The following is a 16367-nucleotide window of genomic DNA, read 5'->3' on the forward strand; positions in this document are numbered from 1 at the left end:
ATTCTTATAATCATAATACGTCAATATTCCATTAGTGCAAACACTGAGTATAAAATATTGTCTTTAACAAAATGTACATTTACATAAAACATCTCAATAAATACATCTTTAACAAAAGAACTTGACAAATATCAGATCATTCATAATTATATCTCTGGAAAAGACAATGTACAATTATAGCCAGTAATACCTACATATAACAATTGAAACCCGTATCATACAGTATGAAAATATCCACTTTACAGGAAAAATATTATGCACAACTCCTTTCCATTAATTTTCCATCAACTGTTTAACACAAGTGTATAAAAATCCTTTTAAACCTCAAAGAAAGTATCCAAGCTACCATGTTTTAAATCTGTTTTCAGTAAGTACAACGTGTTTCTGTCGGTACACGGTGTCCAAAGAAATCCATCTAAAAATCAACATTTGCCATCATTTCTAAGTTACAAAACTGTTAAAGAACAGCTCAAACGATAAAAATACAGTCATTCAACACAAGGAAAATTCCACGTTAACCGTAGCCACAGACATTCAGTTGTGCTACAGCTCGACACCAAAAGTTTGATATGTTTATGAAAATAGGTTGGCACATTTGAAAACTGGCTACCTGTTGACCACAGCAGGAGCGGGGGGGGGGGGGGGGGGGGGGGGGGGGGGGGAGGAGGAGGAGGAGGAGGAGGAGGAAGAGAAGCCCCCTGCCTGATGTCTGTCTAACCTGAAGATTCACACCAAGCTCATGAAGAAGACACGAGTCAATAAAGCACCTTCCATTCAAGAGGAAACCGCTACCTTAACTGCATGCATGAGGACTTGGTTAAACAGAGTCACTGCACGTCCGCACTCGGCCCGCATTAGTCTTCATCAAAGCATGCATGTAGGAGCCAAAAGCTTGCAGGCAGTGCATGCTAGAACAGATTAGAGGAGAGCTAACAGCTGTGGTAAGCCGTACCATGAATAGCATGCTATACCATAAAATAAATCCTCCGGGTTGCATGATGAGTCCAGAACTAGAGGTTTGGGTGTTTCTCCTCATAAACACAAGTTTTTCTTTTTTCTGCCAGAGCAGCTTTCAGTTCATAGAAGCAGCAGAATAAAATATTTCAACCATAGAATAATTTCTTCATAAACAAGCAAGCAGAAAAATAGCATCTTTTTTTTTATTGTTATACTCCAGGAGGAAGAGGGAATCACACCATACGGAAAAGAAGTTTTCTAAGTCATGCTTCAACTCCACTGAGATAAAGACTGGTGTGGCTAGCTATGCACTCAATTGGCTACAAACACTATTGGGTCAAAGTAGGATCCAGAAGGCTACAGCATGCAAGGGGGTGAGTGGGACTGAGATAGGAGACAAATCGCTTTATTGCTACACGTGGACGAGGAAGAGTCTGGTAGTCAAGCGTCACAGGGAAACGGACAGCGGACATGACTGAAATGCAACAGTGGCATCATGCACTTAAAGACACCGAGCAGCTCGGCTGGAGGAATCAGTTTAACTCGTGTGCCATTGGAGGATTTGAGCAAAGGGGCAGAAACGTACTGTACGGCAACGCCAACCCGTAACTGACTGAAGGCCATGCCTGTCTTTTTTTTTTTTTTTTGGCAAGTTTTTACTGCTAAAATGCCTGTGCTAGTACATTTGGCATGATCCACTTTTAAAAAAAAAAACACATTTCCATTAGACAACAATGCCCCTGTAATCAGTTCATCTGAATTGATGTCCAATAAATCAACAAAGGAACTAAAAGGCAACAAAAAGAAGGTGAAGAAACTCTTTGTGAGGAGTGGTCGCTAAGGCAACAGCACTGATTTGGTTTCATATCGAAAGAAAAGAGTCAGTTTAAGTCCTTAAAGGAATTTCCAGATGTTGTCATGAGAGGCGTGGTGCTACTTTCAATTGTGCATTTTAATGTGTTTAAATTTTGATGCTGAAAAGTTTAAACGTCATCTCTCAAATCCTGGAGGCATCCTTGGCCTTTGATTGACGACGGAACAACGTGGCTAAAGCATCTTGTATCCCGTTAAGGACTCCCTGCAGCGTGAACCTACAAACAGGGCTTGAGTGTGGGAGGGAGAGTCCGATCGAAGCCTCTGACTGTTCAGTCCCAGGCCTGAGTTCAGGCTTTTCAGTGGACGATCAGTGTCTCCGCCTCCTTGCGCTCTATAGACTGTAGAAGAAGAGTGGACGACAGCTTTCTCTGCTACTTTTTACCCACCTCCACTCTTATCTTTGTTTTCCACGTTTACCATGAAGCAGCATGCGTCACACCATTGCTGTGGGAACAGAGGGCAAGTACCTGGTGGAGCTGGTGGAGGCAGTTGGTTTGGCCATGCCCGGACTGGGGGTCCTGATGTTGGCGTAGGTGGCTACTGTGGGGGCGGGGCTCAGCCTGGTGCACACGCTGCCGTGGGCGAATGCGCTCGCCCGGCGCTCGTTGTTCCCAGATTGTTGCTGCTGACTCTGAGACAGCCTGCTGCCTTGTCGACGCCCCTCTAGGAAGTAGGTGAGCATCTGGCCTTTGCCCTTTACGCTGACCTGACCGCGGCACACAAAGTTGTAGTAGTCTGTGATGAGGCGATAGACGTCCTCTGTTACCTGGAGAGGAAACACACAGGTTTCATGTTTGCTGCATCCTTATCAAGTGGTTAAAAGTGAAGCCTGTGTGGAAGTGTATAAAACTGCAGTTCCTCCCTCATCCACTAGGGGCTCCAAAACAGAGTGAATCCCCATAGACTCCCATGTTAAAAAGACCAACTTCACAGCAAAAATAAAACATGTTTACAGCAAAAATAAACATGTTTACAGCAGAAATAAACATGTTTACAACCTGGTACAAAACAACTTTTTAGGTTTAATAGGTCAGGTTTCATGACAACTGTGGGGGAGTGAATTTTGTTCTAACTCCTCCGTTTAGAAGAAATTTCATCTTGATATTTGATATAAGTAGGGGCGTGTCCTCTTGAGTGACAGGTACCCGATACCCCCCTTTAAGAAGGAGGAACGTGGAACAACCGTGGACTAACCATTAGCTGGTTAGCTCCTGTTAGCTCCTGGTTAACTCAGATATCTCTTAGCAGGTCGGAGATCGCCAGATGTCATTCACCCCCACACTCACAGCCCCCCTCTCAGCTCTACCTATTTGCCCATTTTTTTTATTTTCCGGGAGAGACAACACGTGTGACGCTGGCAAGATGGTGACGGTGGGAACCGTCCAATGAGCTTCAGTTTAGCTGGTCAGAAACCTACGAGTGACGTCACGAAGCTCCGCCCATCTTTTATATACCGTCTATGATCCTTATACCTACTGAAGAATAAGGATTTCCTTCAGCTTTCAGAGAAGCACCATGTTAGCTACATAAATGTTTCTTCATGTAAACATTGTGTTTCTTTTCAAACACGCAAAATCTTCACTGACAACAGAAGTGATAACCTTAAGGACAAGGAAAATAGGCTAAAGACTTGACAGATGGGTATGGGCTGATGGTTGTGTGCACCGTCGTGCCGCAGGAATCAAGCTTCAAAAGTTACCTGGAGTGTCGCCTTGTGCCTGAATTATTTCTCCAGAAATCCCTGCTTCATTCACAAAAAACATGCATGTATGACTAACAGATGATTCTGCATTGACTGTAGGCGTGAGTGTGTGTTATTGCTTTCTATTAGGGGTGGGACTTTAATGCGTTAATCATAACCAATTACTTACAGACAATGTCTATATGTCTATATATATATATATATATATATATATATATATATATATATATATATATATATATATATATATATATATATATATACATATATTTATTTATTTTTTTTTTTTTTTACATTAAGTTTCTTCTACACTAAATTAATGTAAAGTATCATGGATTGCAGGGTAAGAGCTGCACATAATGTCTCTATTGTCTGTCTGACTCAAAGGCCTGCGGCGCTGTTACTCGACCATTCATGACAGTCTGTCTAGGAAAGACTTCCATACACTAGTGTACAAAGACTTACTTACATGCATACATCACATTTTCATATAATGAAAACAGCACAAGGATGATCGACTGCAGTAAACTTAATGGTTAAATAGCAGTGAGGCTAAACTGGTAGACGAAGCTGAGGCATTTCAGATTTTTTTTAATCGTTTTGGTTGTGTTGCAATTGATTCTTTTCTTTGCTTGTTACTGTGAGATCAATAAAACAAGCGTTGGAAGGCAAATCAGTGTTTTCCACAACATAAATCACTTCTGGAATGAAACATGTGATAACAGTTTGTCTAACAATAAAATGAGTCTAAAATAATCAATTTACTCATTGTAAATGACTTATAGTACCCAGAAAGTCAGGATTTGAACCTTTCATAAGACATCCCAAATAAAAATATAACAATCTGTTTCAAATGAAGATTAAAGTTGCCATGCCAACAGCTGTACATCGGAGACATACGTGTGGTTTGAAGCATCGTACCTGGATCTTTCCTTGTACTCCGGTGCTGTCCATCCTGCTGGCTACATTCACCGTGTTTCCCCAGATGTCATACTGAGGCCTCCTGGCCCCAATCACCCCTGCCACCACTGGGCCCACGTTGATTCCTGGTGTGGACACATCCCACAATGTCTCCCATCAGACAGCATCTGTGATGCTCAGGATTTTTATTTTTAAATGAACAGTAATTGGAATATACACTTAATCACAAGTTAATAACAAAATTAAAGCATGCATTTTCTGCAGTTTTCCATTAATGTGAAGGTGAAAATGATGGAAAAGTTACTGTAAACTGCAAAAAACAACTTAATTTAAAGATTTCTTCAGTAAAGTCCACCCATCAGTTGTCTTAAAGTCATGTCAAAATAAATCCAGACACTCGGGACAATGCTCTCAGTTGTAAGTGCAGTCAGTTCAGACTTATCACTTCACCTAACAGGCCAATGTTTGGACAAACTGGAACCTCTGCAGACACATGGAAAACATACAAGTTCCATACATAAAGGTCAGCCGGTCCAGACACAGTCCAGCTTAAACATCAGATTAATTGTGGAGAAGCAGCATATTTTTCCATCCAGGTCTTGTGCATGTCATCTGCACTGTGTCTTTTAACTCATCTGGACTGCAAGCTGATTTTAATTTGTTTTTTATTTAATTATTTGGTAAGATTTTATTATTTTATTATTATATGAAACAGTTTTAATTATGTCTTAACATTATTTTGTTTCTTTTTACATCATTGTAAGTACTTTTAATGCTTCTCCTGCACATAACTGTAATGTTTTAATGCTTTATACGGGGTTCTTCGTATTGTCTTGGATGGAAAATGTGATATAATAATAAACTTACCTTGCAAAATACTCTAAACCACGAGTTTGCAACGTTTATTAATAGAAGAGCCATTTTTATGCACCTGTTATACTAAATTAACACAGGTGAGAGCTGCAAACTGCACTCAAGGGCCACTGCCCTGCAAGTTTTAGATGTTTCCCTGCTGCAACACACCTGATTCACTGCGCAAAACTTGACAACTTGGATGAGTGGGTCTGAAAAGTGTTGTTTGAGATATCTCATCAAAACTCCTTGACTCTTAGAAAGAAATAACTTACAGTAAATAAAATAACATTTTAGTCCATTTTAGTTTCACATCAAAAGAAAATGCCAAACATGCGCACCATGAGAGTGCATGTGTTTCTGTTGATGTTTGTCATTTTAATGGTCTTTATCAGTCCTGTTCTTAACAATCTTTGCACTGTCCATCTTTGAATGGACACTTAAACACCTGCAGCGGTAGCTTACTTTGATCAACTTCTAGAAATTATACTTGCACTGCTCAGATTTACATAGAAGTTCTGAAATAGTTTTTTTCCCTACTGATGTTCAGTTTGGGATTTTTCTGTTTGCACTGGAATTACCCTTTAATGTTAGATTTTATTATGTGGCTGACAATGATTCAGTTCATGCACTATTACACAGTATCTTCTTCTAGAGCACAGGTGTCAAACTCCAGTCCTCGAGGGCCGTTATCCTGAAGGTTTTTGTTGTCTCCATGCTCCAACACATGACCAAAACTTAAAAACAGGTTGACAAGAAGCTGCTGGATCCATTTAATTTGAATCAGCTGCGTTGGTAAACGGAAACAACAAAAACCTGCCGGATGCCGGCCCTTGAGGACTGGAGTTTGACACCCCTGTTCTAGAGCCAGGGCAGAAGGCTTGAAGAGCCACATGGGCATCAAGAAGCATCGATCTAAATTATTATTAAGATAAAAAAAAAATTAAAAAAAACTGTTTAGTTAAAAAGTGCAACAGATGGTACAACTTCAGACTATGAAACAGTTGCAGTGTGTTTTAAGGTGAAGTTTGTCTGAAGCTCAGTATGTACTGCAAAACTCGGGACACTGCTTGAAATGAGACAGATATGTTCGGCTGTGGTTAAAAAAAAAAACTAGAAGTTCAAAGACAGCTGCTGTCATGGTCTCAGGAGCAAAGATAGTCAGAGTCAGATTTCCATAATGTCTCATATCCATGATGATCACCATGCAGTGCAGCTGATATTACTAGCAGAGCTTCTAGCGAGTGAAGAGAAGAGAAAAGCAGCCTGGAACTACATGCTGATTACTTGGCGTCATTGTGACTTCTCCAACTTTAACCTGAATCATTTACATAGAAGCAAAACAACATGAAGACATGTCATAATGACAGCAAACTACAGCAATTTGTGGTTCATGTAGAAGTTTTAAAAGTGGGTTTTGTGTGAGGTTTTCTCATGTAAAGCACACTGCCTCATAGAGCTTTCTCAGACAGCGAAGCACGGTAGTGGCTGCTTCGTGCTGGTGGGATCAGAATAAAAGAAAACTGCATCTTGATTTTTACATTTCAGCATAAAAGTCATATTTAAAGGTGGATGATGTAAGATTTTCAATATTTAAAAAAAAATACTAAAAAATAACTACAATCATAATTAGATTGTTTTTTTTAAACATGTAGGTTCCAGTCTGTCCATATTTGATGTGTTATTAAATTACAAGTTTAATTAATGACAAAGACCCTTCTTAAATGTTTGACTACCAGTAAAAAAAAGTACTTTTTGTCATTTGTCATTAACTAAACTTGTAATTTAATAACACATCAAATATGAACACACTGGAACCTACATGTTTAAAAATTTTGTAATTATGATTGTTATTATTTTATTGGTTAATTTATTTTGAAAATATTGAAAATCTTACATACTCCACCTTTAAGCTGCAGGCATCCCTGGTGTGGTATGGTATTTCTTGACCCATATTTTCTGTCTTCTTCATCAGTTTAGAAAGAGTCTGGTTATATTAGAGGTCCTAAAGTTATTCACCGCCCAGTTCATGCTCAGGATGGGGAACTGGATAGAAAAGAAATATGTTGCAATCAGTTTGTTTTCTTTGTAGGTAGTTCTGTGTAGAAACTAGGTCATACAACCACAGTTATTGTAAACTGGGCTATTATGGACCGTGTAATGGATTTGTTTTAACTGGATCATATTTAGATGACGGTGAGTTGGATAATCCTGGATAATAATGGAACTGGTCCCAGATAACTTTGCCGTGTATTGGCACAAAACAAATGAAGCTGAATTACAGTAATTATTTTATTGTCACCATTGTAACATACAGTCTTTCTACCAGAATTCAGATGCATTGTTTTCTTCTTAGGATATCACTACATTTTTAAGAGTAAAACCAAATGTAATGTTGCAATTTAAAACACTAAATGTCACTTACTGCACTTTTACCTGCACACTTCTTATAAAAACCATTTATATTTGTATTTTACTCTTATGTATGCATGTAGCGTGAGTTTTATGTACCAAGAAAACTCCATGTGTGTAAACACACTTGGCAATAAAGTTTTTTATGATTTATTTGAAGTTCTGATGTATCTGTAAATCCAAGGAAGCGCCTGTTTTCAGACATCTAGGTGTTCAAATGCTGAACTAAAAGAAAAAACTGTTTCCTTCTCTTTCTGGAAATCGTGTTGCGTAAATTACCGAAAGTTTCTGCAAAGTTGGCTCAGGCAGTCGGGGCATGCAATCTCAACACATGAAGCCCCACTCTGCAGACAGGATAGCAGTGTGTACAGCAGGTTACAGTGGGATTAAACAAGGGCTCCTGTGGAAGGCTCCCCACAGGATACCCAACACAATGGAGCCCAGAACTTCACATCTGGCTGTGACGAGCTTCCTGGAGGGGAGGCTCTTTCTGTGATGAATTTCCCACTGAGCTTCCATGATGTCCTGTGCATCTATGTTTATATTCAGTGAGGAAGAGTGCCTCTTCACTTACCTACTCTCAGCACAAAGTCATTGTAAGACTGGTAGTTAATGGCATCCAGGACGTCGAACATCTCGATGGCAAAATCTGACACTGTGCATAAATGTGAGGTGATGGACTTCTTCCCCTTAGAAGCAGAAAAACACACAAAATGTAAAAAGCAGACTCATAAATGCTCAACGTTTTCATTTCAGGTGGAAGATTTTAACCTCCATTTTCTGTTACCCTGACCTGATTACACACATGAATGTCAACACGGACCTGCTCCAGGGTTTTCCCCTAAGCTGCAGCTCAGCTGCAGCTGACTGTTTAAGTTTGTTTTGAGCTCCGCAGGTCTTACATAAAGGACTCTTGTTTGTTGGCTTTACTGGGTTTAAAAAACTTTATGAATGCAGAATATGCAGATACCACAGAGGCCAGTAATCCCTCACAGAGGATTGTGCACTGAAATGTCACTGTGTTATAAATAGAAAATACCTGTAAATACTGGGCCTCTCCACAATGGGATTTTAAAACATGCTAATACTCTTTAAACACAGAGGAGATATAAATATAGCTTGTGCATGATTACCTTGGAAGTAGTCGTAGGAACCAGCCCTACTGCAGCCATGTATGTGCTGCCAATGGTCTTGATTTTCTCAATATCCCTGTAGCACTCTTTATCCATCAGCTGGAAGAACAAAAAGGCAAAATATTGGGATGCAAAATAGAAGAAAACTTTCCTGGAACTGCAGAGTTTAGATGACACCGCAGCAAACTGACCACTTTAATTTGAACAGATTTGGTCGTGCAAGCAAATAACCCAAATGCAGTTCAAGATGGACTATTTGTGTTTGTGTAAATTAATGCTTTATGTTGCTGATTATAGATTTAAGTAGGCCGAATGTCATCTGTAAGTAATTCCTCATTCTGAAGAACTTTCCCAGCCGCAACCATTGCTAATTATATTGCATCAATAAACAGTATTTTTTAAAACCTCACTTGTGGCCACAATGTCATCTTTTAAAAAGTGACGACATGGATGTCACAGCACTAAGGCTTCCCTCTGGGTTCTGTAAGGAGGCTGACATGCAATCTGTAGGAGAAAATATATCACAGCAGCTGCTTTTCGGACAGACGGCTGGATGGAACGAATCGTGTCTCACCTCATCAAAGTCAGCGATGATCTCATTGAGCAGCCTCAGACACTCGACTCCCATGTTGTTCCCGTCCAGCTCGATGTAGAAGTCGTTGAAGTTGGCGATGGAGGCAAACAGCACTCCGACTTGAGCGTAGGACTGGTAGTAAAGGTCCTGGAGGGAGGACAGTTCCATCAGAACTGGGCTTTCAGGAAGAATTTACAGACAGGTTAAATCTCACAGGATGTTTTTCATTTCAAATGATGTCTGAAGGAATTGGAAATGAATGGAGATAACTTGGTGCACGAAGGAAGTCATGGCTCCAGCTTTTCTCTAATCATCTGCTGAACCATCTGTTTCATCCACTGAGCCACAATTCTTTCTATTCACCTGTCCTTCCTCATTCATCCTTCCATCATCCCTCATTCTGTCTCCCCTCATCATCATTTGTCTGTCGTCCATAACTGCTCTCACTCGCCCAATCCTTCATTCGCCCTTTTGTTATCCCTCATCTTTCCCTCATTAATCCATTCATCCACCTCCCTCTTTTGTCCACTCTTTTTCTCACTCATCCACCCATCTTTTCCCATTTATCTTTTCATCATTCATTCTTCCTTGCTCCACTCACTCAATCCATTCATCCATCCGCTATCCTGCACCCCGGCTCACCTGTTTTTCCCTCCATCATCTTTCATTATTCATTCATCCATCCTTCCACCTCCCTCCTACTCTCTCACCCAAGCATTCATCCATTCTCCCCAATTACCTGCCTCTTATCCATCCATGCATCCATCCATCATCCATCCATCCATCCATGCATCCATCCATCCATGCATCCATCCATCCATCCATGCATCCATCCATCATCCATCCATCCATCCATGCATCCATCCATCCATCCGTCTATCCATCCATCATCCATCATCAGTCTATGCATCCATCCATCCATCCGTCCATCTGTCCATCATCCATCCATCCATCCATCATCCATCCATTCATGCATCCATCCATCCATCCATCCATCCATCCATTCATCCATCCATCCATCATCCATCCATGCATCCATCCATCCATCCATTCATGCATCCATTCATCCATGCATCATCCATCCATCATCCATCCATCATCCATTCATCCATGCATCATCCATCCATCATCCATCCATCCATGCATCCATCCATCATCCATCCATCCATGCATCCATCCATCATCCATCCATCCATCCATCCATCTTCCATCCATGCATCCATCCATCCATCATCAGTCTATGCATCCATCCATCCATCCGTCCATCTGTCCATCCATCCATCCATCCATCAATCCATCATCCATCCATTCATGCATCCATCCATCCATCTATCCATCATCAGTCTATCCATCCATCCATCCATCCATCCATCCATCCATCTATCCATCATCAGTCTATGCATCCATCCATCCATCCATCCATCCATCCATCATCCATCCATGCATCCATCCATCCATCCATTCATGCATCCATTCATCCATCCATCATCCATCATCCATCCATCCATCCATCAATCCATCCATCCATCTATCCATCATCAGTCTATGCATCCATCCATCCATCAATCCATCCATCCATCAGTCCATCCATTCATCCATTCATCCATCCATCATCCATCCATCCATCAATCCATCCATCCATCTATCCATCATCAGTCTATTCATCCATCCATCCATCAATCCATCCATCCATCAGTCCATCCATTCATCCATTCATGCATCCATCCATCCACCCATGCATGCATCTATCCATCCATATTCTTCCTCCCTCATCCATTCAGTTTCATCCCTCCATCCCATGTCTCATCCCTCCATCCTTCCTCATCCTCCATCAGAGTTTAACATGACAAAAGTTGGGAAGTTGTATGAAGTAAAAACACAAATGGAATGACCCACATATAATCCTGTGCAGTTGGATGTTCTGATCTCCGACAGTCCCTTGCAGATTTGAACTTCTTGTACGCTCGGCATGATTTTTCTCCAGCTTCCTCTGACAAGCGTGTTCGGTTCATGTCGTGGCTCTTCATCAGCTGCAGCTGTTGATGTGAGCGTGTTTGGTTTTCTTTCTCTCCGTGTTAACAGCGTGATGGGCCGACAGGGTGTGAAGCTTGTATTTCAGATACAACATGTACAGTACAGCTAATGGACGGAAGAATGTTGCAGCTTGTGGAGCTGAACGAAATATTTCCACATAAATGTCATTTCACAGGAAACAACACAGATTAAAACAGCAGTTTCAGACTTAAAAAAATGAGTTTTGTTCTTTTAATCTTTACATTCCAAGCAGCAGAGTCCTACTGTGTTGTGTTATGAATACAGTGTATGGGTGAACTTTAGCCCAGAGGAAAGAGAGGAAGTCTTTCTATACACTGTTGCTCGGTGGGGGCACCAGTGTGCTGGAAACATACTTCCTGGCTTCCGGCCGCTATGTTTAACAATCTCAGCCTCAGATGATCCCTGCACTGTCTGCTGCGTAGCCGCTGATTGTTAAAGAACAAACTCAAGTAATTTTAGCTTTTCATCATCGTCATGAACAGATTCCAGCAGCCAGTGTGTACACTGTAAGTTGCATAGTGAATATAAGCTTTAAGACTTTTAGCTTGGATTTGATCATCTTCACATCATGTTTGGAGGAAAACTTTTGACCTACATCTCCTCAGGAGCTAAAATGCACTTTTCTCTTCATGTAGCTTCACTGTTAGCTGTGGGTTATTACATCTAAGCATGTAGAAGTCCTTCATGGATCTGACTGCAGTAGCATTGTTTGCATCGGGAAGCTGCTGATATGAACACATAACATCAAAAGAAACTTTCAAAGCAACTACTACAAACATCCACCAGACAGATCTGCTGCACATCCAGAGGAGAAAGAAGGAAGGAATCGTGGAACCATGAGAAAGGAAATGTTCCTGATGATTTACAGTCAAAGCCTTTTTTTCACAGCCCAATGAATAATGAACTACAAGAGGTATAAATGTCTACCATGATGACAGGAATGAACCAATCAGAGGGTTCAACAAAATGTGCAAAGAGTTCAAAAGACAGAACAGTTAAATAATAAGTCATAACAGAGATGCTAAAAAGCCAAAGCACTAATGGAAAAGGATTTTTATTTTCACAAATGCAGGTAAGACACACCTGCACCAGAGTGACAGGATGAAAAAGGAAGAAAACAGAAAAGAACAGCAAAGCTGAATGTATCACGCTGAGAAAGCAACTCTGGACTGCCCAAGATGTTTCCAAGCCTTTAGAAGTTTCTAGACTTCCATGTGTGCCGTCTTAATCATTTCCTGTTGTGGTGAGAATGTGGTTGAGGACGGGAGGAAGAGCGATCAGGGGAGGGGATGTTCATCAGTTTAGTGGATGCAGCCATGCAGGACTGTCAGCTTACGTTTCCACTTAACACCACAATGCGGGAAGGGAAGTGGCGCTATTGTCTTAAAACATTCCCAACAGCAGTTGACAAGCTGTGTCCGTGCAGCATGGCGGGTTTGCACGGTACTTCACTGAGCTCCAGCTTTATGCAGCCAAAACCGATGAAGCCGACATATTCATGCACCTCACTTTACTCATGATCAACGATGATTAAACCTAATAATAACAAAAAAAAAACCTTCTTCACATCCCGGTGACACATCAGTAGCAATGAAATTCTTCTCATAAAGTTGTTTTAACACATGAAAAAATCCTTTGAAGGGAAATGCAGCGTAATACAGAATAAGGGATAATTAAATCTATTAAATGATATTTAATTGGACATTTATAAAAGGCACAAATTATCAATTGTTTTTGTAAAAAGACAACATATTCAGATATCTGTCAGGGTGACAAATTGTAGATTACAAGACTTTTTACTTTTTTTAAGGGGATGAACCTTTGAGGAGGAAACACCTACTGAATGATTTATTATTTTCTTTAGTTGTTTAGTGATTTTTATTTGTACTATTAAATAACTTAGAGGAAATTAAAATCCTGAAAAAAGTTATTTGATTTTTCATACAATAATTTAATTTATATCAAATTAATTCTAAATGATTTATGTCCATAACACAGCCATTTGTTGTGCTTTTAATGAGATTTCTAATTACATTTATTTACTTGCTTTACTGGTTTATTGTCATTTTATACTGTGAATAAGAATGTATATATTTATTTTCAGTGAATCCTTCAAATGAAATATGTTTTATTTAATTTTATTTTTTTTAATCTCTTTTTACTTTTTATTCATTTGTGATTATAGTCAAATATTTCAATTTAAATATTCTATAATTCAACAGTTATGATGCTTCATAATTTAAAAACAAAGAAATCGAAAGTATCTGAATATGCAGATCTCCCTTCATTTCATATACTGTTTTTATTTATTTATTAATTCATTTGAGTCTCCTTTATTTATTTATTTATTTATTTATTTATTCATTTATTTATTTATTCTATGCAAAACATTTCCTCAAATCCATTACTTTTTACTTTAAGGTGGTGAGGTGCTAAAATCTTACTTTTTTAAATAAATAAATACTTTTTTTTAAAAATAAATTTATTTTCACAGTTTTGCCATTCATAGTTAAAATTACTTTGTATTAAAAGTTGTGTAGAAACAAAGTTGAGTGGGTAAAAGTCCACCTGGCTGTTGGCTTTTATCATCAGGAAAGTTTTAGCTTGTTATGGATTTCTCCGTTGGTTCCAGAGATGGACGTAAAGTTTTGGAAGATCATTTTATTTAGGTTTTATTTTTGTTTTATTGCCTTTTAAGCAGCAAGTGTGAAATTATTCTGCAATTAAAACATTTTAACCTTTTAATCTTCTTTTTCTTGTTTTTTGTTTTTTTTTTTTGTTTGGTTTTTATTTCTTTCACAAACAGTAAACATCCTTCTGATTCCTTTAGCTCTACTTAAATCCCCTCCTGGGGGTTCCAGAAGCACCGAGCCTCCTCGCTTCACACTGGTGATCCTGATTTGGCGAGTCTGGAGGCGTCTGCGGATGCTCACCATGTTTCTGGGATTTGACATGAGGAAGTGTTGAGCCACATGAGCCGGCAGCAAGTTGAACAGGATCCTCTTGTTGTCCAGCTTCACCTTCTCCATGTCGTCTCGCTCCTCCTCCGCCTAGAGGAGGCACAGGAGGAGAAACGGCTTCTTTACAGAGCCATAAAGATCCACAGTGAAACATGTCAAGCCTGAATGTGGCTCAAACCACAAGAGAAAGATGTAATTGCTTGTTCTTATCACCAGAGGGAGATAACGATTTGCAAACAGGACAAATACAGATTTGCTTAAAATAGAAACATGCAGCTTCTTCCAGCCAGTCAAACATCATGAGATGTGCACAAAAAGTTGGCACATGCCTGAGGATTTCTGGAAAAAGGGAACCATAATTTAACAGAATAAATCTGTTCAAGCTTTACCTGAACTCTGCATAATTAGTGTAAAGATCTCTTGCTGAAGGATTAGAAACAATAAATGCTGAAGATTTTTCAGTTTCCTGTAACATCATGAAAAAAATTCTAAAAATAAATCAGATTTTTATTTCTGATGCTGAGACAGAACTAATAAAAGCAGACTTAATTCATTTTATTTACAATGTCATTTGATGAAGTACAATAAAGAATTATTCTTTAAAATATCAGAAATTATTTTATATTATATTTAATAGCCATAACGATGCAGCAGTAAAAAAAAAAAAAAAAAAAAAAAAAAAAAAAAACTTTTCCCACAAACTAAAAGCAAATTATTTAATTATTTTACTTCCGGATGTAAAACTACCATCTAAAACAGCGATTCTCCAACTTTCTGAGCCATTATGTACGCAACCCCCACCTGGAGATTAAGTAATTCTTCGTGTGACGTATCATCTTGCCGCCATCCTCTAAATTAAAAATTCTATCTTCATAAAAAAGGAGGAACAAATAGTTCTTGGTGGATCCAGTTCACAGCTGTAACAGACACCTACATGCCCCAAACCAGCTTGTCTTGCCGTGATAATGCCAAATCAGATTTTTATGATGGTATGTGTAATAACTTTGTTGTTAATGTGCTACATTCATAGATTTATATCTGCTGGTTCATCTTTAGTGTTTTAATTTTGACAACCATAGCAGAAATACCAAACAGAAAGAAATCCAGACAGCAAAACCCAGAATGAAGATCTGAGACGCACATCTGGATCTTCATTTGATCCATCTACTGCTGGCTGAAGCATGCTGAAGATAAAAAGTCCTCCAAACAGTGACTCTCACTCTTGTTAAAATGAACTAATTAATTAAAAATCAGCCTGGCTTCAGTCTTTTGCAAAACACTTTTATACTTGTTCATTACAAACAACGTGGAACTGATGTAGAACTGCACTCAGGTTGCTAAATATGCAAACACACACTCACCTGAGTTGCCCAGAGATAGTCGAGCCGCAGTTTAAGGTCCAACTGTCTTGAATGCAGAGCCAGAGCTCCAGAAAACAGCAGGACGGCCAACACAGGGTCATAACCTCGTGTGTGAAGAAAGCCACCGCTGGAAATGTAAACACATCACAATAAAAGAAAAAAAAAAAGCATTTTCAGGTCATAATGATCTTTTTTCTGTCATGACATATTCTTTAATCTTTCTAAGGACAATAAAGAGGTCTCATTTCTAATGCAGATGAGGTGAAAAGGAAAAGATTGCAGTCTTTTAAGTCTGCATAAAACATGGATATATAATATTACAAGTAATGCTTCTGACCTGAACCAAAAGTTATGATAATCAATAATCGTACTGAAAATACTACAAGTAGTTCATGCAGAGATTACCCCGAAGACGGTACAGATATAAATGATATTGTATGAATGCGGTCTACTGGAACCAAAGCTGGGAAATAAATACAGGTTATAAAAAGGCAGAAAAATCCCTTCAGACATGAGGTGGAGCAGAGGAATAAAGCCTAGTTAAACACAACACATCGCATGCAG

At 39.2% G+C, this 16367-nt stretch overlaps 1 protein-coding gene across 2 annotated transcripts in view; it reads right to left on the minus strand.

Moving 5' to 3' along the window:
* Nucleotides 1–2266: 2266 nt before the first annotated feature.
* The window catches only part of adcy1a (adenylate cyclase 1a), a gene marked incomplete at both ends in the record, with an annotated part of 59132 nt that continues 45031 nt past the window's right edge, over nt 2267–16367 (minus strand). Inside the window, 7 exons of one of the 2 annotated variants that reach the window (XM_079244892.1) lie at nt 2267–2599; nt 4457–4581; nt 8295–8409; nt 8854–8952; nt 9428–9574; nt 14416–14532; nt 15804–15930. In XM_079244892.1, the coding sequence (XP_079101018.1) occupies nt 2267–2599; nt 4457–4581; nt 8295–8409; nt 8854–8952; nt 9428–9574; nt 14416–14532; nt 15804–15930 (1063 nt within the window). The remainder of the gene's footprint in view (nt 2600–4456; nt 4582–8294; nt 8410–8853; nt 8953–9427; nt 9575–14415; nt 14533–15803; nt 15931–16367) is intronic. The other variant, XM_079244893.1, reaches the window with a different exon arrangement.

The sequence above is a fragment of the Telmatherina bonti genome (genome assembly GCF_933228915.1).
Source record: "Telmatherina bonti genome assembly, chromosome: 8".
NCBI classification, from domain to species: Eukaryota; Metazoa; Chordata; class Actinopteri; order Atheriniformes; family Telmatherinidae; genus Telmatherina; species Telmatherina bonti.